Source organism: Falco punctatus, assembly GCF_963210335.1.
Source record: "Falco punctatus genome assembly, chromosome: 7".
In the NCBI taxonomy this organism is placed as follows: Eukaryota; Metazoa; Chordata; class Aves; order Falconiformes; family Falconidae; genus Falco; species Falco punctatus.
In genome coordinates this window covers 59,103,292-59,128,155 of record NC_137587.1, presented here as the reverse complement: position 1 = coordinate 59,128,155, position 24,864 = coordinate 59,103,292, and the positions used below count along the sequence as shown (strand labels likewise).

General features: G+C 46.4%; 1 protein-coding gene and 1 long non-coding RNA gene across 5 annotated transcripts; one reads left to right on the top strand and one right to left on the bottom strand.

Moving 5' to 3' along the window:
* Positions 1 to 1,363: 1,363 nt before the first annotated feature.
* Positions 1,364 to 21,686, top strand: FSD2 (fibronectin type III and SPRY domain containing 2). 4 transcript variants are annotated; one of them, XM_080396307.1, is made up of 13 exons: positions 1,364 to 1,480; positions 3,485 to 4,260; positions 4,353 to 4,448; positions 5,445 to 5,678; positions 6,990 to 7,012; positions 7,957 to 8,078; positions 9,122 to 9,277; positions 10,330 to 10,464; positions 11,206 to 11,359; positions 11,747 to 11,880; positions 13,837 to 13,969; positions 17,257 to 17,433; positions 19,689 to 21,686. In XM_080396307.1, the coding sequence occupies exons 2-13, from the start codon at positions 3,526 to 3,528 to the stop codon at positions 19,939 to 19,941; spliced, it is 2,352 nt and encodes a 783-aa protein (XP_080252433.1). In that variant the 5' UTR covers positions 1,364 to 1,480; positions 3,485 to 3,525; the 3' UTR covers positions 19,942 to 21,686. The 4 variants fall into 4 exon arrangements, 3 of the variants coding, with proteins under 3 accessions (XP_080252433.1, XP_080252432.1, XP_080252431.1); XM_080396306.1 differs by lacking the exon at positions 1,364 to 1,480 and adding an exon at positions 1,643 to 1,781; XM_080396305.1 differs by lacking the exon at positions 1,364 to 1,480 and adding an exon at positions 3,104 to 3,217.
* On the bottom strand, positions 19,690 to 24,770 carry LOC308067448. The gene is made up of 3 exons (XR_013929620.1): positions 24,655 to 24,770; positions 20,258 to 23,502; positions 19,690 to 19,704 (listed from the first exon to the last, which is right to left on the bottom strand). It is a non-coding gene; the product is annotated as an uncharacterized lncRNA (long non-coding RNA).
* Positions 24,771 to 24,864: the final 94 nt, after the last annotated feature.

The window sequence follows — 24,864 nt, the reverse complement described above, 5'->3', positions numbered from 1 at the left end:
AAGGCTGCATTCAGTTTATGGTGAGCAGAATGTTACAATTCTAGTCTACAAGCAAAGCTGACTACTAATTTTTTAATCAATTAAGGCCTGCAAGATAGTGTAGCTTAACAGTATAAGGGCAAAAATAAGTTCTTGTTTGAAAAATCAGTAAAATCTGGCTGACAGCATAAATGTTAACATTTCAGCAAAAGCTACATCATTTATGTGAAAACATTTCTGCTCTGATCTCACATGTTAGAGGCACTGTCAGCAATAATGAGATCATGACTACATGGGTAATTAACTTGTAATGCCTTACCAAAACAGCAAGCAAGTGTGCTGCTAGAAATGTGAGGAAATGACAGCAAGTTTAATTGGAAAAGGAGGAGAACGCAGAGCTGTGTCAAGATCCAATAGACATTTCCCCTTGTGCAGTCCCCTCAGCTCAAGATGTATATAATGCAATGTCCTCAAACGTGCTTAAAATTCTCTACCAGCAAGTCTGGCTCAGTAGCATGTTCACAAGCAGAAGATTATCTGTGCTGGACAGCCCTGGGTTTGAGTGGATGCATAAAGCTCAGGTGTGGATGCATAAAGCTTAGGTGCTACAGTAATCGCAGTAATCAGTGGGAATATACAGCCTGGTATTTATCAGGTGACCCACTACTGAGCATAGACTGAAGGGATATAAGTTCCCATGAAAACCCTCCCTAGCTGGGCTGTTGGCCGCTTTCTTCACTATGATTAGCTTTCTAGAGGATGAGCATACACGTACAGGGTGGGGATGTATGTAGATGTATAATAAGTGAGCAACATTATGATTTATGATTTTTTCTGAGTTTTAATATTTTTTTCGAGAATCTGATCTTGATTCCAGCTCAACCCCGTAGTAAAGCTTCTGCTCATTTAATAGATGACTTTACCATTAAGCATTTGCAAAGAACAGAACAGACACTTCCATTTAATTGTGCAGCAATGCTGTAAAAGCACACGTCCAGCCATTTGAGTTAGCTTGCGCAGGACGCACATCCTGCACACAATACTCTGCCTAGCACCACAGCCTTGGAAATCACACCTAGAGTCAATAACTGCACTCTGCCGAGTTTATTAATTAATAACCACCTCAAAAAGTGAGAGGGTCCTCTGCCTTTAGCTAGGGCTCTCTAAAATTGTTCCAAGTACTTTCAGACCCAGGAATCAACCTTCAGAGCCTTTTCTCAGTGTATGACATTCATCCTGGTGACACTCCAGCAGCACGCTGCTGAAGGACAGCTGGGGCATGTCTATATTTATTCCATTGCTCATTGCTGGCATGTCCCTATCTAAGCGAAGAGGTGGTCTAGGGTTACGGCAATAAGTCTTCCAACTGCAGCCATAGGAAAGTGGCAGGGAATTGCTTTCGTGTGAATTAACTTTTGCTAGGGGGAATAAATGTGAAGTTTGATGCCATCTGAGCTATCAGAAGAATTTATGACGTCTTAAGACAGAAGGCAAGTTTTAGGTAGTAACATTCTTTGTTACGTATTTTCCATAATTGATGGTCACGGACTTTAACATTCTTCACTGTAATTGTATCTGTGCCTGTAAACTGAGCAAACACTGAGCAATCATCTGCAAATCCTATTTAGGCAGCAGGGTTCCAGACAAGCTTAATTATGCTCATTTTAATTTATGTAATTTAACTTCATTTTGGTAGGAAAAATACTTGTTAATTCACTTTTCTAGTTAGAGCTTCTAAAGCAAGCCTTATTGTTATCATTATGGGGAAAAAAGTCTTTGCGGGAGCCAGACAACATTTTCTGGTATGTGTCTAGACCTTTTCTCTGTTTAATATGTTAGAATTTGCATGATTTGTTTTACTGCCTTTAGCATAAATATTATTTCTGCCTAACTTGAGTGTTTTTGTCTGTAGTAAGATATTGCTAGCTGTAGAATCCACACCCATGTCTGCAGTGCCAGAAGACAAACGGAGAACTTCTGTGTGTGTTTTCTTACAGATCCGGTAGGCTGGACTGTTTTCAGTCATTGATACAAAACAAGAAAGTGGGAAGTTTCTTAGCATTTTTCACGAGGTTGAGAAGTTGCTTTCTAATAAATCACTGTATTGATTTGTTCGCTAAGTAATCCTCAAGAATATAAGTAAAATATTGATGAAGTAAATTTGAGGTGATAGCAAGTGCTTGAAACTACAAAGACCATAAAAAGTAGTTTGAAAGCAAAGCTCATGTGAAAGCTTCTGCAGAAGCTCTGATAACCTTTATGTCTGACTGACCTTTTGGCTTTTTTTTTTTTTTTTTCTGTGAGAAAGTGGTTTTAAAGCTTTCATATGCTTCACTTAGCTATGACTAGATGTAACTGCGGGTTCATTGATATTCAGCTGAAATCTTTCCATGAACTCTTTTCCTTGTAGTAGTAAACTGCTGATAAAGTTGACCTGAGTAGTTTTGTAGCTGTGATTTTGTTCATGCTGGTGAACAGTGGAGGGCTGTGGGGATCTTTCATCTCTGACAGAGCCCCGTCTCTCTACTAGCATTATTTCATGTGCTGTTGTTAATACAGGCTGGTTGGAAAGAGTGGGCTTGGGGAGTCAGCATTAAAATTGCCTTGGCACCTTTAATGTTGTCCCATGCACATCTGCTTTGTTATACAGCTTTGCATTTTGCATCCACACGCTCTTTTCACACCTCCCTCATTGCACAGAATGGACAAAGTATGCAAGCTGTAGGTCAGAGTGGACTTTTCCCAATTCAGGGGTCTATGATCTCCCTTGCTTCTTAGTTACTGTATGCTTTATCATGGAGATCATAACTGATCTTTTTTCTGAGCTTCATTTGTGTTAAAATATGTGAAAATATTTTCACAGCACCTGAGAACACCCAAAGGGTGGTATTTTTCCCTGGGTTATAGACAGGACCTGAGACCTGGATTGAGGATAGTGTTAGAAGAAACCTCAAGTTTCAGTATCAAAAATGGCAACTTGAAAAATCCAGAACAGGATTTTTCAGGGCATTTACTAGTGTGTTATGTGGTATCAGTGGTCACAAGAGAGGGCATCCTGCAGTATGCCTCACTGACAGTTCAGGAGGAGCACTTGACAGCAGCTGAAGGGTGAGCAGACTTCAAACCGGCCCATCTCCAGTGGCACAGAACAGCACTGTGTGCACCTGAAGCACAGTCACAGTGTTGAGCTGAGAACAGGACTACTCCACAGTCTGGAAATCAGACATCAGGGTCACAGGTGAGCGACTTGGAAAACATAGGATGCACACCAGAGACAGCTGTCTGCTGTGCTTTGTGTGGAGGTGAGAAAAAAACAAGCTTTCTGTGGCTTCACTTCAGAAGCTTCACTTGGGAAGTGAAGCTACTGGCTTTGGTCTTTCCCATGCCTTACCTCCAAGCCCTGAGCAGTCCTTAGACAAGGCATTCCATCTATGTATTTTTAAGCAAGAAAAACTTATGCTTGATATCTAAGTATGTAGCCAAGGATCTTTCTTATTTTTTACAGGATTGAGACTAATCATCTCAAAAGCCTCACAGAGGATACCAATGTCATCCAGATCTGGCAGTGCAGGAGAGTATGAAACTAGTGACCAGTCACCCAGCTGTTCAGCTTCCCCACCAGTCCCAGAGTCTAGTGAGACTGAGGCTGAAGGCTTGATATTTTATCACATGGATCTTTATGGATCAAAGGAGAGGTTTGATATCTTTCCTGAAGACCTGTCTGGTCAAGGAGACAGATCTTGGGGGGATACAAGAAGGGAACCTGCACTGAGTAGTCAAAAGTTTCAGCGATCACAGGAAGCTGGATATGATTTGGAAAAGGAGGTTGCAGAGTTGGCTAAGATGTATGGACTTGATGAAGATAGAGAAAAAGAGCTTGAGTTTCTTGGAGGACATGTAGAGAACAGATGGCCACCTGCTCGCACAGGAAAAGCAAAATCACAAAGCTCCATATATAATGCATCAAAAAGCATCTCTCCAGTGAAAGATCAAAGTCAAAGTACAAAGCCACAGGGACTTCCTGATGAAGCTTCTCAAGATGAAGAACCAAGTAAAGCCAGAGCAGAGGATGAGGCTGAGAGCTGCATACAGTCCAGAGAGGGGCTTAGCAGCGGTGGCATGTCAGATGAGTGGAACAGTCAGGCTGTCAGTGAGGAGGAGGAAGTGGCAGATGTTTTTTGTTCTACCTGCAAGATACCAATCCGAGCTTTTGACAAACTCTTTGGTGAGCACAAGGATCATGAGGTGGCTCAGCTCCCCAGTGCCATGGAAAGCGAAAAGGTAAGAGTAATACTGTAGCAGTAAAAGTGTACTGTGGTGCCTCTAAAACAGTGTTCAGACAATACTAAGAATCACACTGGTTGTTTTGGTAGGAGGAGATTCATAAAAACATGTGCAAGTTGGAGGAGCAGATTGCTCAGATGGAAAACTTTGCCTGTCACTTGGAGGAAATCTTCATCACTGTAGAGGTAAGGCATTTTTTCTTGGGCTAACTGGAGTTAGAACAGTTTTGACAGTCATAGTCTTCAGTTGTTAATGAGGTGAGTAATTACAGTAATAGAGCATAGAGTTATCTTGGGGTTTGCCTAGACTGAGGTACTCAGGAAAATCCATACTAATTAGTTTTTTAAGTGGGCATATGCATTGACACTTGCATTCAGAAATAGTGACCCCCCACTGAGGTTATCTTAGTTTTAAGTGGCCAAGGACCTGTGATCTAACTAGTCCATCCAGAGTGCACTCCTTGTGCTCACTCGGTTTCATTTACAGAAGTACCAGGTACAGGCAAACCCTTGGACCAGCTGCATCGAGCTACAGCACTTCAAGGGTTGTGCTCCTGCTTGGCTGATGCCAACCTGGCCCAGGGGGAAGGGGCCCAGCTGGCAGCAGGTCAAACTGAAGCAGTAACTCAGAGCATTACTGTCTTTTCTTTGCTGCATGTAGCACAGAAGACATCAGTGCCTGAGCAGTGGGCAGCTGCTGGCAAGAAAGCCTTGCCTACTCCTTAAATCTTTCTTCCTAATGCTTTCTCCAGCAGCGAGTGAGGATACCAGCATTAGTGGCTCAGCTCCCCCAGCGGGAATCCATGGATCCCACTGGGTTGCCATGGTTTCTCTCATGGAAGTATGTGCTTGACTGTTGGTGAAAACACTTGGGAGATTAGGGCTAGGATATATCCCCAGTTGTGCTCCCTGGGCTTAGGCAGGAGACAGTTGCCTTGCATCATTGTTTTTGTTATAATCTCTGATGCTCTTATGTCTGGAACCAACACTCTGTTGTGCCTCAGTGGGGGTGAATGATTAGAATAAACTCCTAAAAATGCAAATTAGTCAAATTAGAGCTTCTGTGTACCAGCATTGCCTCTCTGGCAAGGAGAATTTTAGGCAAATCTGAGTAAGATTTTTCTCTGGCTGACCTATGGGTCAGACCTGACACCAAGGAATAAACCCCCAAATGCCTTGCAGGAAAACTTCGGGAGGCAGGAGCAGAACTTTGAGGTGCATTACAACAATGCAGTGCAAGTGCTTGCTCAGAAGTATGAAGAACAGTTGGAAGCACTGGGGGAAGAGAAGAGGCAGAAGTTAGAAGCTTTATATGGGCAGCTGGTCAGCTGTGGGGAACACCTCGACACCTGCAAGGAGCTGACAGATGCAACCCAGGAGCTTTACCTGGAAAATGACAAAGCCAATTTTATGAAGGTAAAGAGCTTTAAGTGGCAAGGCCCCTTCTAAATGCTCTTTGCTGCTTGCAAGTAGTCCCCTGCTGGGGAGTCCCAAGTGGCTTTAATGCTAGTGAACATTTGGGGTGCTTAGTCCATGGTGTTGTCACTGCTTCAGGTGCTTGGCATGGTGGCATTGACTCAGTGAGGCAACACAATGGAGCCAAAATGCAGAAGCAGCAGAAGTTTGTAACTTGGATGCTCAATGATTTGTGAGTCTTGCTGGGGTTCAAAGAAGGTATCTTGCTAAAAAGCTTATCTCAAGAAACTCTGGAAGCACTTAGTGTTCATTGCCTCATGCGGGCTCAGCTGTCTTGCTCTGTTTTGAGCTCACAGCAGGCAGGCTGCTGCAACCACTTTAGAAGATGTTTCTTTTTCTTGCTCATTTTGTTGGAAAGTTCAGCTGAACAGGAGGCTCCAAACTAAATACATCAGGAGCTCCTGCAAAGTGATGGATGAGTCCCACTGATGAGGTGGTGTCAAGAAGTTATTTTTCTTCAGCAGGTAGAAAAATAATTGGGGAAAAAAGAGAATTTTCACTGCTGATGAGTGATTGCTCTAATCTGAGCTGTCCTGTGACTCACATGGGTGGGAGCATTTCTATAGCACAGCCACAGTAACTTCTGAACCAGACAGTAGACAAATCTAACATCTCCAGTCTGCATCAATGGATCAGCTTGCTGTGTCACTCCAACCTGCTGAGTTCTTCCTGTGAGCTGACTTTTCCCATTCCTCTGCATCTCTGGAATTAACCTTATTTTCTCCTTAGCTCATAAACAGTTTTACATCACCCCTAGGAACCATTATTCACCAGGAAGTTAATAGCTTTTGGTCATGAGCTCTCAGCTGCTTAGGTTTCTCCAGGGACCATACGTTTATCTTCCAGTAACGTGCACTGCTCAGACTCCCTCCAATGGAGATAATTTCACTGAGTTCTTTTCTGAGTTCTTTTCGCCAGCTGTGGTTGGGTTTTGTTTGTGAAGGATCTGTTGGCACTTTGCACAACTAAGGAATGATACAGTCTAGAGTCTAGATGAGTAGACACTGGTCAGTGGCTGATATTGCACGTTATCTTACTGTAAATGCAGCCAAGATCTGTCTGTTTGAATGGACAGTTAGGCACAGCTTTGTTCTCAGAGCTGGCTGGGTAAGAGCCAGTTAGCTCACTCTAAGGGCTGCGTTTGGGACAATTTGTATAAGACAGGTCAACAGCATGATGTAGTCTGACTCTGGACTAATGCAAGAAATGTATCTTTTCTATCCCTAACACTCTCTCTCTTTTTTTCTACAGGCAGCAGTCGCCATGGTTGACAGGTAGTATCACAGTCTGGTATTTTGTGTCACATTTCTTCCTGTTAATTGGATCTGTTATTGGAGACGCATGTTCTGGAATCCATTCAGGCACACAAATGTTATCTAAGCTAGTGGAGCTATTTAAATCTTTAGTATTTCTGGTTTAAACTGCAGCAGGAAAAGTTGCTCTGAAAAGTTTAACACTCAAAACCAGTCTGGAGACAATTTCAAAAAACCCTGAAGGAGAGTTAGAGCATGAATAAATCACTGTTTTCAGCTCAGTCATAAAGAACTAATTTCAGAGACTGAGAAACAGGATTGGTAAAGATCTTGAAAGAAATGCTCTGGATACAAATCTGACTAAAACTGAGCTCCCTAAATGGATTAGTAACAGGCTTATTTATGCATTAATACAGAGGGGTAGAAAGTCAAGCTGTAGGAGCTCAAGACAGATGCTGAAAGATCTTGGAGAAGCTGGAAAAAGTCTTAAAGCACACTAGATTTATTGCAAAAAATATACATTTACATTGACTGTCATCGTTTATGAAAACACAGAGAAAGGAGGTCCTGCGTCAGTAATAGTGACATAGATTCAGAATAATGACAGTCACGGAGCTAATAGCTTGCTTCCCACAGAGGGGTACTGGGGAAATCTCCCTCACCTGCATAGTGGGAGTGCAGTATGTGGCAGCCAGCTCGCTGCATGAGTGGGGCACCCGATGTGTGGTCCCTTAGTCCCATCAGCATGCAGCTCTCTGACATCTTGGAGCACTGATCTGATGTATGGCCACATATCTTCAAGCAAAGGGCATGGGGAGGCTGTGCTTTGCACAACTGTGAAAACTATTTTAAGGGAACAGTTGTTGTTTTAGAGTTTGCTGGTTTACCATGGGTTGATACCTATGATATCTCCAACACTATGGTACTTCCAATCAGACTTTTTTCTCTCCCCCCTACAATTACAGGCTGGAAGAATTCTTAAAGAAAGAAGTGGATTTGGAGCTTTCAATGCTGCCAGACTTTGAAAAGCGGGTCATAGATTTCTCTGAAGTTGAACAGCTAATGAACTCCATTAATACTATTCCAGGTACTCTTCCTATCTGATCATTATTTCAGACCTATGTACATTTAATTAAGGATATGTGTTAAACAGAATTCCTTACTTCTGTTAAAGGAGAACTGCAAAGGCAGAATTAGCTTCTCCCTAGTTTCTCCTCTAGAGTTTTTTGTTTGCCTTTATATACAGAGACACTGGAAGCTATTTTTGGATTTTTTTTTCCATTTGTTTTCAGTGTAAAATTACAGAACTGCCAAACCAGGCCTTCCCTGCTTTTGCTGGATGATTTCCTAGAAGACTGACAAAGACTACCACCTTCTGTTGAGGGGTCAGGCGTGCTTAGTTGGGATAACTTGTCTTGCCTTGTAGTTACTTGAACAAGTAACAGAGAGGGACACCCAATTGCTTTAAAGAACCTGCACAGCTTCTCTTTATAACCAGTTTTCAGTGGCTTATTTCTCTGCTATTTAGCAAACATTTTTCCTGTTATCCACAGGAAACTGTGAGCAACCCCCCCCCAGATTTCTAATAATTGAAAAAATACATATTTTTAATCTTTTCTGGCACACCACAAATGGTCAGAAAACACAATATGCATTTTTCATGCCCATATGCTGTGTTTTCTTAAAGTAAAATGGCATTTGGTACTTTTTTATGCTGCTGACCCCATGCTGTAGAGCTTTTCCCTTCTCGTTCCTCCACAGGCTCCTCAGCCCCTGGGCTGGTCCACAGCAGTGCAGTGTGCGTCAGACTTTGCTCCTACAGGGCCCTGCTAGCTCACAGCAGCCCTCAGAGGCAGGGGAGGTCAAATTTACAGAGAAGGGTTAGGCTGAGGCTTATGTATTTTGTTGGTTTGATTTTCATTTGAAGCAAGAGTAGTTCATACACCAGTGACCTAATTATTATATGAAACTATTTACAGGGTCAGCTCCTAACTTTTCTCCGTGCAGGAGGAATATGGCCTATTCAGTGCCTAGGTTTTGTCATACACCTTTGTGAGAAGGGAGGTGTTTGCCTGTGAACAACGTAACATGCTTATACATTCAAAACCTCACCTGTTTTCCTCTCTGCAGCTCCTTGTGCCCCTGTGATCAATCCCCAAGCTCCCAATGCAGCGACTGGCACCTCACTGAGAGTTTGCTGGGGCCTTTTCTCAGATGACACTGTTGAGTCCTACCAACTGTGCTATAAACCAGTCAGCAACGAGACGCACAGTGATGAACAAGCAGGTAAGGAGGCCTGAACCCCTCTACTGGCAAAACCAGCTGGTTCCAAAGTGCCTCTGGACTTGCTGCGGCAACCAGTGCACTTTCTGTGCATTATCTCCACTGCCAAAACTGTCATATCTGCCACCACATTTCCTGCTTCTGGCTTTGTCACTTTTCCCCTGCCAGGTTTGCCATGCTGCCAGTTGCAGCAGGACCCATCACAGGAGCAAAGAGGGGATGGGACAGCAGCTGGGATAGCAGCAGTGGGAAGGGGACAGTGGATGAAGTCTGGTCTCAACAGTAGCATTTCATTTCCTGGAGGACGGACCCTGTGTTAGACAGACATGCACTGTATCCACTGCAAAGCACAGTATTTTTAGAGAGCACGTTACCATGTTATTGGCACGCCCACTGAAACCCCCACAGTCATTTTACAGTTTATCTCAGTGCTAATAATAGGCTGTAACTCCCCATCACCCACATGCACAAAAAAAGAACCACAGAACCATCCTAAAATGTCCCAGCCTTGTGACAAAACTGCCTTTGCTAATAATATTCTTGCAGAACCTTTCACTGAAAACACCCAGTCACTTGTCCAGCAAAAGTGGAAGCCAGTAAAGTGCCAAGTAGCCAGTTCAAAGAAAAGCAGAACCTATCCAAATTTTATAAGATGAAGAATGAGAAATGAATGAGTCGTGAAATAGCTTCAGCTCTTGTCCTGCTGCTGGGATGAGCTGACCAGACAGCATCCCTGGAGTAGGAATGTGCAGGGTCTTCTTAGAAAAAATTCAGTGACAAGTAGGTGACCTTTTTTTCTGTTTGTTTGTGTTGTTTGTATTTTTTCCTGAGTGACGTGTCTCCTTCAGAAGCTGATGCATTATCTGATTTATACCTCCTTAGAGGAAGGCATGGTGAACCAGCCTGACAGCTAATCAAAGGGTATGGAGCACAGGGAGCTCTCTTGAACTCAGCACACAAAACAATGCACCTCAGCTCCATTATCTGAGACAGCTTTGGGGAAGAGTGGGTAACTGTGTAAAGGAACTGTAAATGCTTTGTTGTTCTCATTTCAGAGCATACTTTAAAAGTCAAAGAAACATACTGCACCATTACTAATCTGTTGCCGAATACACAGTATGAATTTTGGGTCAGTGCTTTAAATGCTGCTGGTATCAGTCCACCAAGTGAAAGAGCAGTTTATGTAACAGGTAAAAATATTTTATTCATACAACTATGTGACCTTCATAGTGAAATTCAGTCACCTCGGATTGTTTTGCCAGCAGTGCTTTCTGGGCACTTTGTTTCTCCTGATTTAAGTCTACTGACTGCATGGGAATTTCCTACTTCTATTTGGGGAGGCTCTTAGGCCAATTGTCCCTGTTTTAAAGTTGAAGAAACAGAAGTATGGGGACAAAATAACTTATTTAAATGCAGGCATGTAGAAGAGCTGGGAATAAGGCTCGTCTCCCAGTTCTGCCAGGTGGATGCCAGCCCTCCTTTTATTGGCCTGTAGGTATTTTGTGGATTCACCTGCTATGCTGCCCTTTGTAACTGCAGTGCAGTCAAGCACGTTTTGTGAAATCCTGACATCAAATTGAGCAAGTCAAGTGAGACCTTCGAGCACTCATTCCAGATGTCTTTGAGCAGAGAAGAGATGCACCTTTATGACAAAGATAAAACCAATGATAGAAAGAAAATGGTTGTGTAATCAGTCTCTGTCTGTGTTACTTCTCTGATTAATTCTCTTAGGACCTTTATAGTCCAAATTAAGGTTTTGAATAGTACCGTTAATTGCCCTGCCTGCTGTTTATTGTCCATTGGGGAAGCAGGTTTCTTTAACTATATAGTATTAGTAAACAACTTTGTTCTATTTTTTAAGTCTTCAAAGCACGTCTGTTGCAAACATCTTCAAGCAACAGCTTAGAATTGTTCTTTTGCCTACTTTTTAGCTCCTTCACCACCTACCATAAAAAGTAAAAAGATCCGAAGCTGTGAAAATGCAGCACTGGTGTGCTGGGAATCTAGAGACGTTAACCCTGTTGATTCCTACACGGTTGAATTGTCCAAGCTGACAGATGAAGAAGATGGCGACAGTATTACTGAGTGAGTTGCTCTTCTCTCGAGTCCATGACCTGTAGAAATGAAACCATATCAAGTCATGTGGCATCAGATAGCCCTAAGAAAGGACCCATGACCCTTTGGTGAATTCACCTTTATAAACATTCCTTTTAGTAAAAGTAATTGTATAAACGTTCATAGAGAATGACTATACAGGGTATGGGAAAAGGGCAGAAGCAAATGTAAAAATCTGCATAGTCTTGTCACAGACTTTCTCTTGTTCCTGCTGCTGACAACTGTACAAGGTAAAGTGTTGATGATGGGTTACAAGAGAAGTTGACCATGTAATTTCCTCTGTTGTTCAGAAAAATAATCTTAAAGGCCTACCTTTGTTCTCTACCCTATAATTTTTCATGGATTTATTCTCTGTAGATCTATTGTTGGGATTCCTAACTGCGAAGTCATAATTCACCTGCAGCCAGCACAAAGCTATCGCATCTGTGTTAGAGCCCTTAACCTGGGTGGTTCCAGTGAAAGAAGTGACCCTGTCCTGATACACACCACAGGTACTCTACAGCTAGGAACAACTCCAGCAGCCTTTTGTAGCATCTATTATCTCAACAGAAAGATTCCTGCTGGCTTCAACAGCCTCTGGATCAGGTCCTAATCTCGTACAGCTAATTACACATCTGGTAGCCTTTTAGGCATGAAAAAGAAACGCTTTTTGTAACAATAAGTGCATTGCTTTAGCTCTGTAATTTAAAATTATTTGTCCAGTACACTTGATACTTGAAAGTTACTGATTTCTAAACATTTGAAAGACAGTATCAACCCAACACACGCAGATGTTGCCAGCTTGCCAAGTATTGACAGCCTAATGAAGAAAGTCGTAGCATCATTTTACTTCAGAGATTACTTTGTAATGCTGCTGCTGCCGGAAAGTATGGCTAAGGTAGTCAGTCAGCACTTTCCAGAGTCATTTGGATATGCAAAATCTTCCTCTGTATATATTAGAACATCTCCAGCTTGGCTGGGAGGCTCTGAGGGCTGGTTCCCTTTAGTCATCAGGAAAAAGGCAGTCCAGTGTTCAGCTGGCAGTTTTGCTTTTGGTAACTGACATAACATTATCATCTCTGTTCTCAGCGCCACTCTGGACAAGGATTAACCTTCTCCCCCAAAGGGGAGTTAGAAGCCCTTTCCCCTCCCAACCATTTAACCAAGGCTCATTTTAATGACTTATAGGTAGACACCCGTTTTCATCTTCACCACGGCTATAATGACACTGCAACTTCATTGGGGTGTCTTAAACCTCCCACATCCCTCATAGGTGCACTCACACCATACCTTCTGCCCTTACCTTCTGTGAGAGATTTGCCAATTGTGCTCATTCAGCGAGCTGACCACACACCCGTTAATCTGTGAAAGGCTGTTTCAGTAAGAAACCTGTCAGCTACGCATCAGTGACACCACAGAAAAGAAACAGTCATTCTTAAATCCCTGGAGAGGAAGGCTGTCATTGTGTTACCATTGCTTCTGTGTATTTCAACTGCTTACATCAAACTCAATATTTGAAATTGTCCATTATGCTTGCACAGCATGTGTTTGTTTTCAGCAGCACATGCCTGTAATTGCCCTGTCATTGTTTGTATTCTATTTGGATTGAAGTAACTTGCAGTTTGATTATAATGATTTCATTTGGGATTAACATGGAGAGATTTATCTTCTCTGAGTCTACATTATGCAGAGAGCTGATGCAAATTGATCTGTCAGTTGCAAGCACTCACCTCCAGCACTGGGAATGACCATCAATTCTTACTTACTGGGGTGGATACAGAAACACCAACTACAAACAGCAGCTGTGATGCATGTGGCTGCTCACCGGAGTGCAGCATGTCAGACCTGCTTTGTGAAGTCTCTGAAGGCGGAAAGCCAGAAGAAGTACTTTTATCCTGGGCTGGTTTAGCTGACTTACCTCTCTGAAGGCTGATCTGATGAGGAGGTGCTGAAGTATGAGGAATGCTGCACGTGGCACCTTTGTAGAGATCCCTTCTCTTCAAACTGTGTTTATGTGGAAGTGTGAAGCCATGGAGAGGCCTTTAAGCCCCACTTCTCCTTTCAGTGATTACAAATAGGTCACTTCAGCTCTGGGGAAGATGACTTGAAACCAGATAGTTTATTGCAGGGAGGACCCCCCATCTGTGAATAGCTACCTCCTGCTCAATGCCTGGAGCTTTGAGCCCTGGCTGGGTTCAAAACCAGGTTAAGGCCCGCCTTCTGCTTTTCACAAGGCTGTAACTAAACAGTGTTAAGCTGCAAGAGATCCATTTATTTGAAAAACTCCAAATGGACAACCTTGTCCTTTCAGTGTCAGCCACAGATTCCTTCCAGAGCACTGGCTAATCTTTCTGTGGATCCAAACATTTCACCACACCCCTTCCTCCCAGCCCCCAGCAGCAGCAGCAAACCCTAATGCCATAAGGAGTTGCTGCAGTTATCCTTGGACATTCTATTCTCTCTTGCAGGCACCTACTTCTGCCTTAACGAGGACACAGCCCATCCTTTACTGGCGATTCTAGGTGATGGATTTACAATTGCATGTGATGAACTGGAAAACCCAGAGTGTGATCTGCCCGTCTATGATAACAGCTTTACAAGGTATACAGAAGAATTTCAGTTGCAACTAATGCATGTAGTTTGTGGCTGCTTCACCCATGACACACCCCTGCCTTGAATTTAAATCCACCTAAAAGGTTTCCTGGTATTGCAGCCCACCTCACCTTCAAGCCAGACAGCAACCAAGTAAAACTTGCAGACTGTATATGTGTGTATAATGTATAGGGGTTTTTTTCCATCTTGGTTTTTGCACAAGTGACTATGGTCATCTTCAGTTTTAGGCAACTACAAACATATTTGTCGGTCTTTTTAATGTATGGATTACTCATCTTTTAGAAAATCAGATTTATTTTAAGCTATTTGAAGTTGGGTTCCTAAGATAACTCTTCAGTTTGAAATGGCAGGCTTTCTGTTTAGTTCCTTGGAGAATACAACTCCATATCCATTTATCTAGGCCCCATAGTTTCACTGTGGTTATCATTCCTGAGCACAATTACTGAATTCCCTGTGGCTTGCTGCTCTTTTCTGAGAATTTCTAGGGTGACTAATACATATTATTTACAACATCTCCCTTTGCATGATCTGTGCACTGACTTCTATTAAAATTCCAAAACTTTCTTCCCATGTAATTCTTTACAGAGCCAAAACCCCCAGGAAACTGTCACAAGAAAAAAGATAACTCAAACCCCACATACTCTTAACACAGCACTAGTAGAATGTGAAAAAAAAAACCAAAAACCCCCAACAAAACCAAAAGTGGCATAATTAGTAGATTCTCTTTTAATTATAGTGATCCAGCACTTGCACATTTCCAAGACCTGAGGAGCTGCTTCTCTCTGCTGGCTGCTGCTCCCTTTGTCCTGTCCCTCCCTCTGCAAGCTGCCAAGGTGATAGAGCCTTGCACATAACATGCCAGGGGCTCTGCCCATCCTTCCTTGGTCTTGCTTTCACACATGGAGATTTGGGGTCTGTTTTTATAGAGTTCTGTACAGTGGAAACCACCAAACAGTCATTTTATGTAAAACTTTTTCAATACAGCAAATACTACAGAATGGGGAAAAAACCCTACAGGTGCTTTGGGCACCTGACCCTCTTTGAAAGAGGCTTGTGTAGTTCAAAGCACAACTGGTCTCTTTGGTTTTTTTTTAAATAGATGCCAGGAAATGTCTAATGGGGCTTTAAGCAGCTCTCATTGATTTTGAGTTTAAAGCTCTCTCTCTAGCTGTTCTTTGGAACTTAAGCATCACTTGGAAGTTAATGCAAATTCATAAAGAGGATTACAGATGCAGCCAGCCACAATTACTTACAAACCTGCTTACACTTGTTGGGTACATTGAGCTAAATTTGACCAGGTACTTAAGTGAAAATGCTAAGGAAAGGAGAGGGAGCTGAATACTTACCTCTTGTTGAAGGATCTAGCTGATACAATCTGGGCCTACAGATGTCACTTTCAAAACAGTTAGGCCCTTTGCCATTGAAATGAAAGGTTTAGCTTACCGAAATACATGTTTCCAGTCAGAACCACAGAAGTAACATATAACCAGGACAGGCATCTGCAGACACAGAATAGTACAAGCCCACAGCTTAGTCCTTCCATGGAAATGCAATCTTACTAGAGGGCTCGGTGGACAAGAGCCAGGAAATTCTCTTCATTAAAGTCACCATGATAAGCCTAAATAGGATTTCATCCCACTTCCACAGCATGCTTTTATGTTTCACATAAACAGCCAGAGCTGACACTCATGTCATTCTGAACTCTGAGGCTGAGGTTTTGATGCTACTGTGAATTTCAGAATCCTTTTTCATGCCAAGATACTGGGAGAAGGGGGGGGGGGCGGGTGGCGGGGCAGGGAAAAGAAAAAGCTCCCAAGCTGAAATGACTAACACTTACACTTCAAGGAAATTACATTGCAAACTCTTCTTTCTGAAGTTTGTGTGCGCTCTGAAAGGCTAACGTGTTTCCTAACCACAGCAGCTTCTATGGTCTGATGGTCTGACTCAGGTTTGCCTTGGGGGCTTTGCAGCTCTTATTACTATGGTAGTATTCTGGTCACAGATGTTTACCCATCCATTTTGCATCATTATTTTTCTTTCTCAAGCTGTAGCAACGCAGCCTCTCTGAGTCCCGATTTCAGCAGCCTTTAGGCTATTCCCAAGACATCTACATGCACTCACAATGAACTGTACACTTGCTTTAGGTGATTGCTGCTGAGGTGGCACAGGTAACAGCTATCTTGCTGTGCATGCCTGTCCTTACACATCAGGCCCTCCTAACTAATGCTGCATTTGGCTCTTTCTCCGCATTACCTGGAGGCAGATGAGTTCTGAGCGTCTGCCAGCAACATCCTTTGCCTTTGCACTTTTCAACTTTAGATTACCATAGAAACATACAGGTTGTGTGTGACCCCCCCCATCCAAAACTGGAAGTGTGTTTTGAAGTCTGCTGTCCCCTGTGATGCAGCAATGACAGCTAATATTTTTTCCTGAGAAAAAGCTGGGGTGTAGTCTTACAGGATTCATGTTGCCCTCTCAAGTTAGTGTGTTTCAGAAGCACTAGGCATGGGTTACTTTGCCCAGCTTTCTTGCTTCAGAACCTGTGTTTTTGCAGACTTGCATCTTCAAAGGGCCCAGCTCCTTTATCTCTTGAGACTGTGCCTGTAAATCATGCTTAAGGTTCTCTCTGTGGTACATTGTCTTTGTCTGTCTCTCCTACACATCTTTTTAAAGACTTATCTTCTACTTGGTTCCTATCGTAAAGGCTAGGAACCAGAGTCTACCATTGAAACTTTTCATGGCCCAGGTACGTAGGTATATTCCAAGCTCTCCTACTGTGTTCAGCTCTCATTGATCTCTCCAAACGCAGCACAGGCAGGTAGGTCTCCTTCTCCCCAACTGCCTCAGGGTTTCATGCTACTACAGTGCTCAATTCCTGATGGCAAGTGACATTTAAAGTCCTGGGCTGTTTGGGAAGAAAATACAAAATCTGTTCCCTTGCTATACTGGGGTTCACCAGAGCACTCTTTTTTTCTAGCAAGTAACAACTTTCCTAGAAAACCCAGGCAGCACAGGATGCTGTTCTCCCTCTTTCTAAAAGTGCCCAGGGCACTCATTTATACAAAGCTACCCGCAGATTAAAAATGGGGTGCATGTCACAAAGAAACCTGCAGGTTCTGTGTCAAGTCTTCAGAATGTGGACTTTACTGTAGTCAAAAAATTTGTGCTACGCTGCTAAGGAAACAGCAAAAGTGACTTTATTGATATGTAATGTCCAGGTACATTACACACCTAAACATCGCAGAATCCCTGCCAAGGCTGGCTGTCTCCCACAGGTGTATTGGGATCCTGGGCAGTCTGATCCCATTTCCGGGAAAGCATTACTGGGAGGTGGAAGTTGAGGAAGACACAGAGTACAGAATCGGTGTGGCTTTTGAAAATACTCCGAGACATGGCTATCTGGGGGCAAACAACTCATCCTGGTGCATGAGGCATATCATCACACCATCAAGGTAAGGGCTGTGGAAGCTACAGGTCTCCTAGAGGAACCCATCCTACGTGCACACCTGCAGGCAGGGTAGCAGAGAGCTCCCCCTTGCAGGGGGCACCCAGAGATTTTATATCAAAGTCCAGACCAAGTGTTTAACCAGGGGCCCCTGACATTCCACCGTTGGCACTGTGAACTGGTGTTGGAAGGATACTGGAACTTTTAAACAAATCATTCTGCTTAATGACATTCTCATGTTGAAATAGGCAGTCCCAGGAACAAATCTGAATAAAATCTGCATTACAGAGGTTAGCTGTAAAGGCCTTGTTTTAGGCCACCAAAACCCCAGTGGGAAGACAGACAGTAATAGATCCACGTAACCTAGAAACTACTTATCTGGCTAAATCCCATTGGATGCAACTGGTTTTGCTCTCTCCTGCCTATGGAAGTACCTAACAGCCATACCTGCGTGCGGAAATGGCAGCTCCTCTCATGCCTCAGCTGAACCGGTGGCTCTCCCCCAGACACCATTACATTGGTATCGCTGCCTTTGACTCCCATGCCACATTCAGGCACCCCGTGAAGCATCCAGGAGCAAGAAAAGAAGTCACCCCCCCAGGCATCCCCGAGTACTGCCTGTCTGAATGGCTCACTGCTCAGCCTGCAGGGGTTGCCAGGGTGCTGCTGGGTCCCCTTGAACAGGAAGGCTGGACACCACCTGAGTGTCCCCAGCATGCACAGTCAGAAAACAGTAGCGATGACGTTAGCATGGGCCCAAATCTGCCGGTCCTCTGCCTGCTGGTACACAGGGAGCTGTTAGATGCAGCTGGGTTGGCTGGAGCACATGCTCCTCCCCAGGCACCTGCTGTTCTCAGCTCCCCAGCAGCTGGCCTGCTGCATAGCCAGAGTCCTTAGCAGTGCTGGCATTCACCTCCCACACAGCAAGAAACGCTGCTTAATGAGGGAGACCAAACCCACTCAAGCTAATGACTTTCCCATACGCTGCAGGCAGGCTAATTTGATTTCCTTGCTATGCTGAGCTAAGAGGTACATTGAGGTTTATTCTCATTCTTCTGGAGCAATGAGCACGGTCTTCAGAGAGAAAAGGGAGCTGGGCCATTGCTGCGTTTGAGTCACTGTCATACCCATTTCTGCAGGGAAATTTTCTCAGGTTTAAGTGGTGTGGGTGGAGGAGGTGGTTAGTGAAGAAGCTGGTCCTTAAGAAATGCCAGATAACTAACTTCAGCTGAAGAAATCTTCTCATTTCTGCTCAGGAAGGCACATGTTCCCATAGAAGTCTTGTATTTTTGGTTGCAGCGTGCCACACTAGGGAGAGCTGTTTGAGTAATTGCTAAAGGACCTCAGCATTACTTGAACAGTGACTGCACGAGGAAGAAGAGGGCTACCCTCATGACAAAGCGGATATGTACAGAGTGCCTTCCCAGCCTCCCATAACCCGTGGTCCAGGAATCACAATTAAAAGACATCACACTCTAGTAAATGAGCATGATGACTGGAATGTCCCCACCAGCACCGCCCTGGCTGAGCAGGGAGGTCTCATAAGAAAAGCAGCCGGAGACCTCATTTAGAGTGGGGTTTGAAAAACCATGTCCAGTAGTCTGGAAGGTGCCCAGCCACACTGAGTCAGGCAGCCTCTGTGCAAAGGATTACGGTCCCTCGCAGCTGCTGTGGTGGGTGGGCAGTTCCTGCGACACTGGCAGGAGAGGGCTCAGTACCACAGGACCTTGGGAAGCAAAGCGACAGCACGGCAGGGCCAGCAAGGACAGGACTGTGTCATCTTGCTGACTCTCCTCGGCAGTGCCTACAGCTACCTAGGGGCAAGGCAGAGGAGTGACAAGTGCTGCCCTGGGGCCAGTCTGAGTGGCCTAACAGAGCACAGCTCCTTCATGGAGGGACAACTTCAGGCTAATCCTAGTGGCAAGGGTGTAGCCCCCAATTTCTAGGACACCCACACTGCCCTCTGCGATGGAAAAAAAGGGAAGTCCCATGTTACGCGCTGACCTCATCCAGATCTCAGCCAGGCTGGGGTCCGGGAGAGGCCTGTCAGCCGGGACAGCCAGCCTGCTCCGGGCAGCGGGGGATAAGGCTGTGTGGAGGCGCAGAGCACACCGCTCCTCAGCAAAGTAATGGGACTGCCACTGGGCACGCAGGCGGGACGGGGCTGTGAAGTACATACCCAAAAGACATCTATCTGCACAAGGCTTCCCTTTGAGAACAGCCAGGGTGCCCTCACGTCTTTTGTCCGTTTCTTGCCTACAGGCACAAGTACGAATTCCTGCACAGTGGGATGACACCAGACATCAGAATTACTATCCCCCCCAGAAGGCTCGGAGTCCTGCTGGACTATGAGAACTGCAGACTGTCATTTTTCAATGCAGATATTGCCCAGCACCTTTATGCATTCAATGCACGTTTCCAGCATTATGTCCACCCCTGCTTTGCTTTGGAAACACCAGGTATCTTACGGATACACACTGGACTGGCAGTACCCCCATGGACTGCCCTCCCATAACCCGTGTGCTGCAGCTACCCCGTCCACGTGTAACCTGCGCTGAGCAATGTCCTCTTTCAGCACTGACTGCTCCATCACACTCCCTATAAACCAGCGGTCTCCCAGGAGAGCAAAGCAACCCTGACCCAAACCAGCCACCTGGCCTGAGTCCTTAACAAGTTTTTGTCCTCTTAGGCAGGATTTTAGCAGAAAAGCATCATGGTCACAAGATCCATCAGCATCCCAGAATTCTCCAGTTAGAAACAGATACGATCCTTCTCAAAGGTGACACTGTCACTGTGCAGCAGTGACAGCTGGATCATGGTTCCCCCAGTACCTCTTTGATGTACAGAGAACTCCCCTGTTCCAGAGCAATCATAAGTTCAACTCCTGTGTCTGCTGAAGAGCTAAAAATTCAAAGAGAAACGAAAATAGCAAAAAATAACAAAATCTGTACAGCTGCTAGACAGAGCTGAAAACGTTCCAACCATGAAGCTGATCTCACAATCCAATATTCTTGTTGCTACATGAAGTCTGTGACACAAGATAATCAAATACACCTCCCTTGTGTGTGAACTGTTAGCGCCTACCATACACAGTGAGGCTTTTTGAAATACCCAAGCATGCACTAGTCTCAAATACCAAGACATTTTCACAAAATGTCCATGCTTCTTTCATTCATCCTGGGAAAACCCCCAAAACCAGGGCCTTTTGCAGTGCTTGATGGCCCCAGCAGAGAAACCTAAAGCATCATTTTTAGCTTGTTCTTTTTGGCCACGCTCACTGATCCGTTCTCCCCCTCAGCACTTAAGAATCCTCACCCCTGATGCTGTGCTCTTGAAGCTCTGGGTGTCCTGTGGGGGATGGAAATACTCTGGCCCAGCACTCGGCTGGAACGTGCTTGTTAAGGCTTCACCTCCAGACACCAGGGAATGAGACGGGCACTGCCTGTCAAGCAGCCTTGTCTAGCACTGAACAGCCTCATTCGTGTATGTTGACGCTACCTGAATTCAAGAGTCATTAACAGATCAGCATTTCCACAGATTTATTGTACATTCATTACAAAAACCATGGGTTCGAGTTTCCATTAGGGGACAGTCAGGAACATGTGGTGGCCTCTACAATATACAGTATCTACATATAAACAGTCTGGCAAATCAAAGAGACCTGATGTAGAAATGTGTGCCAAAAGCTTGTCCGTTCTTCCCCAAATAGCTTAAAAAAAGCCTCCCCACAACAGGCTTTGCAGAAACCATAAAACCAGGAGCGGAGTATATAATTACAGCAGTGACTAGTACCATCTTCTCTTGGATATCTACTTGTTTTGCAAGACTCAAAAGAAGATGGCTTTAGTGACACAGAGCTATGTAAGTACGGGGTCATTGCTTAGCCCACCAGGAATATCAGAGATTTCCAGGGCAAAAAGGGTTGTAACGGCCATTTAGTCAGACCTCCTGTAAGGCAGGCCAGAGACTTTCAGTGGCTATGTCCTGCTGTAAGCACAACAACGTGGATCCACCAGAAACAAGTGACTCAGCCAGCAACCACTGCCAAGGCAGTGGGCAGGGGGTGGCCACGTGAGCCCCGCTGACACTGGCAAGGCCATACGAGAGAACAGCAGCTAAAGTGCACAGCTCCTCTGCCACGGAATGAAGTGGTAAGAAAGCACCATTCTTTGCTTAAAAATGTATTCCTTGATTCAGGGTCCAACTTCCACCCACTGGAATATGTTTTACCTTTCTCTGCCAAAAACCAAGAGCCATGGTCTTCAAGTAGATACCTGAAAGAGTAAAAACATGCAAGTGTCAGAGCAGAGGTACGAGGATGTCTGAACCACCCCACAAAGCCTTTAATGCAGAGACTGCTGGTGAAACCCGATGATTCTGATGAAAGCAGATGTTCGGTTGTGAACAGTCCCACCACGCCCCACTAACAGCGTTAGTTTAAACCATAGCTGCACCTGGTGCCAGGATCAGCCATTCACCTCAGACGACACAAGAACCCAATCTGAAATATTTGCCAACTGCCCCGGGAGCCCCCAGGACCTCACAACCCTGACACGACTGCTGCAAGAACAGATTTTCTGAGCCAAACGTGAGCTGCTCGGACACCCTTGGAATGGGACTCTACGCGTACCGAACAGCTCCATCATTATGTTGCTACCTTGATCCAACTGTTGGAGAATGCAGGCCCCTTGGCCGAGTATGGAGCAGCCCGCTCAACAGAGTATGACTCAGTGGTCATTGCCAGGCTTGGACAGCAAAGGTAGCAACAGAACTACCTGAAAAAAGAACTAATTAGCAGTAATTGGCTGCTAGGTTAAAAACAATACAGGAAATGGATTTGCATGTTTCTGTTTAATAAAAGCTTCACCTGTCAGCAATAACCCAAGCACGTCCTCCCTTAGGTATCACAACCCAGTCACTTAAATATTTATACAGCAAAGGAAATGGCACGAACAACCTGAATTTTTTAAAACCAGCTGTCACTGTGAATTACCTTTATATAAATCCTTTACAGGGACGCCACCACATCCATGACAGGGTCTGTTCATCAGCCCAGTGCAGCGCCCAAGCTGGAAGTTCACATCAACCTCATCTTTCTGTGTAGCTCCACCAGACAGGGGGAAGTGCAGTACATCTTAAGGCTGCAAGTAAGGGCCAAACCCTCTGCAGAACTGGAAGCTGTGTCTGGCAGTAAAAGGGGAGTCCCCTACTGAAGCTGAAGGGCATTAACAGGTCCAGCGTGGTAGCCCAGAGCACACTTAACACCAAGGGTATTTGGTTTATCTGGAATCCTGGGCATAGAGCTCAACTTGGGAGAACTGTGTTGAGCTGTCAATCCCAGAGGCATTTCTTTGCATTGAGAGGTGTCTCAGATGAAGCAAAACCAGTTCTCATCTCAGGCCTGTCTACAGGAGCTTCGGCTCACTGCTGAACTAGCTCATGTGAAAGGACAACAGTCAGTTAAAAACAAGTTGTCCTTGTCTCTGACAGAGAGTTACGTGCTGCAAGATGCCTTTTTCCTGGTACCTGTTGGCATTCTGTTCCTTTTCACTATGCACATTTACTGGTGCACAGCAAAATCCATCTTCCGCTAAGGACAGGAGCTCATGTCTAAAGCTCTGGTATCAGCCACCTGAACCCCACAGGCTGCCCTGAACTGCAGCAATGATCCACGCATCCCTGCAGAACTTGCAGCAGCAGGAACTACCAAAGGATGGGACACTTACAGCCACACCTCACCCACCAGCTAACCGGGGACTTTGCCAGGGCTGCGCAAAGACCCTCGGCCTTAGAAGGAGTTATCTTCAAACGCCTTTAGGGTGAAGCAAAAAAGATCACTTTGAATTTCAGGTTCCCTTCTGTTCCCTGTTGATTTAAAATACCAGTACCCGTTGCTGCCACTGGAGGGCACCACACGAAGCCCTTTCCCAAGGCTGCGCTCCTTACCGGACAGGCTGACACAAACCCACCTACGGCCGAACAGTTACAGCCTCCGAACTGGTTACCGTAATCCTTCAGCACACCCAGCGGCCCTCCTCACCCGCTCCTGGAGCCAGGAACCAAGAGACCCACGGGCCTGCGAGCAGAAAGACACAGGTGAGACGGTCAAAATCACAAATACAGCAACAGGCCAGAAGTTTATAGTGTGTTCAGTTCAAGCCAAACACACCCACCACCTCCTACAAACACCTCGCCCCTCTAACTGCCATTAAAACCTTGTAGGCAGATGAAGTAGGTCCTGACTTTCTCTCACAGGCAGGCCTTGTTCTTCCACCATTTAATTTAGGAGGATAGTATCAGTGGAGTCAATATAGCGTCACTGGCACCACTTTCTTAGTCCTCCACATCCATCTCTGTAAGAAGCGCCTGGGAAGCGTCAGGAACTGACCGTGCCCTCCTAAAGGAGCCCGCAGAGCCTCACCGCCAGCCAGCCCCCCTGGCCGGGAACGCAATTCCCTGCCACCGCCCTCATACTGAGCTGGATCCCCCCCGCTGCCCCCTCCCGGCTCCCAGCAGTGACCGCTGTGACTCCCAGTAAGCGGGGCCCCCCGCCCGGGGCTCGGCACCGCCCCAGGCACAACGCCGGCTGGCGGCTGCGCTGCCCCCGCGGCACCCTGCGGGGGTGCTCGGCTGCCGGCACACACCGGGACTCGCCGTCCCGGCCCCAGCTCACTCGAGCCTTTCCCAGTCGGGCACACGTGTCTTAAGCCGCCTTTGTTCCGGCGCCAGCAACACCGAGCCCGCGAACCGCGCCATAAAATGGCCGCGAGGAGCCGCGCTCTGCCCAGAGGGAGGGCGCTCAGCCCGCAACCGGAGCCGAGCAGAGCCCCGGTGCCCACCGCGCCACAGGGGCCGCACGGCGCGGAGCGCGGCTCGGGCTCCTCCGCGGAAGCAAAACCCGGGCACCCCCCACAGGGCGCTGTCCGCGGGCACCGGGGCCCAGCAGCGGCCTGCGGCAGCCCCGGCCTCTCGGAGCCCCGCACGGCGACGGGACGCGCACGGCGGCGGCGGGCCCCGGGCGGCATGGCGGCAGCCGCTGGCACAGGCCCCGCTCCGGCCGCGGGGAGCCCGGGCCCAGGCCCGCTCTGGCGGGCGGGAGGCGAGGCCCGGGGCAGCCCGCCGCACCCCCGCCCGCGCCGCCCCGCGGGGCCTGTGCGCACGCGGGCGAGTCCCGCCACCGCTCGCGGCAGGCCCCTCCGCCGCCCCCCCGGGGCTGCCGCGGGCTTACCTCGTGCCGCCGCCGTTTCCTGCGGGCAGGGCCGCCGCGCCGCCTCCTGCCGGGGCCGGGCGGGCACCCGCCGCCGGGAGAGGCCGCCCCTCCTTCGCTCCGGCGGACGTGCCGAGCCCAGCCCCGCTTCACCCGGGCGGGGCAGCAGCGTCCCGCCCCCCGCCCGCCCCGCGGGGCACGGCGGCCGCGCCGGCCCGGCCCCGTCTCCGC

What these genes read in the sequence shown, in the direction of transcription:
- FSD2 (XM_080396307.1), top strand. Translation starts at nt 3,526, where the DNA reads ATGTCATCCAGATCTGGCAGTGCAGGAGAGTATGAAACTAGTGACCAG. An exon ending in GTGCCATGGAAAGCGAAAAG is followed by an intron (nt 4,261 to 4,352) that starts GTAAGAGTAATA and finishes TTGTTTTGGTAG; the next exon opens with GAGGAGATTCATAAAAACAT. An exon ending in GCACAGTGATGAACAAGCAG is followed by an intron (nt 9,278 to 10,329) that starts GTAAGGAGGCCT and finishes TTCTCATTTCAG; the next exon opens with AGCATACTTTAAAAGTCAAA.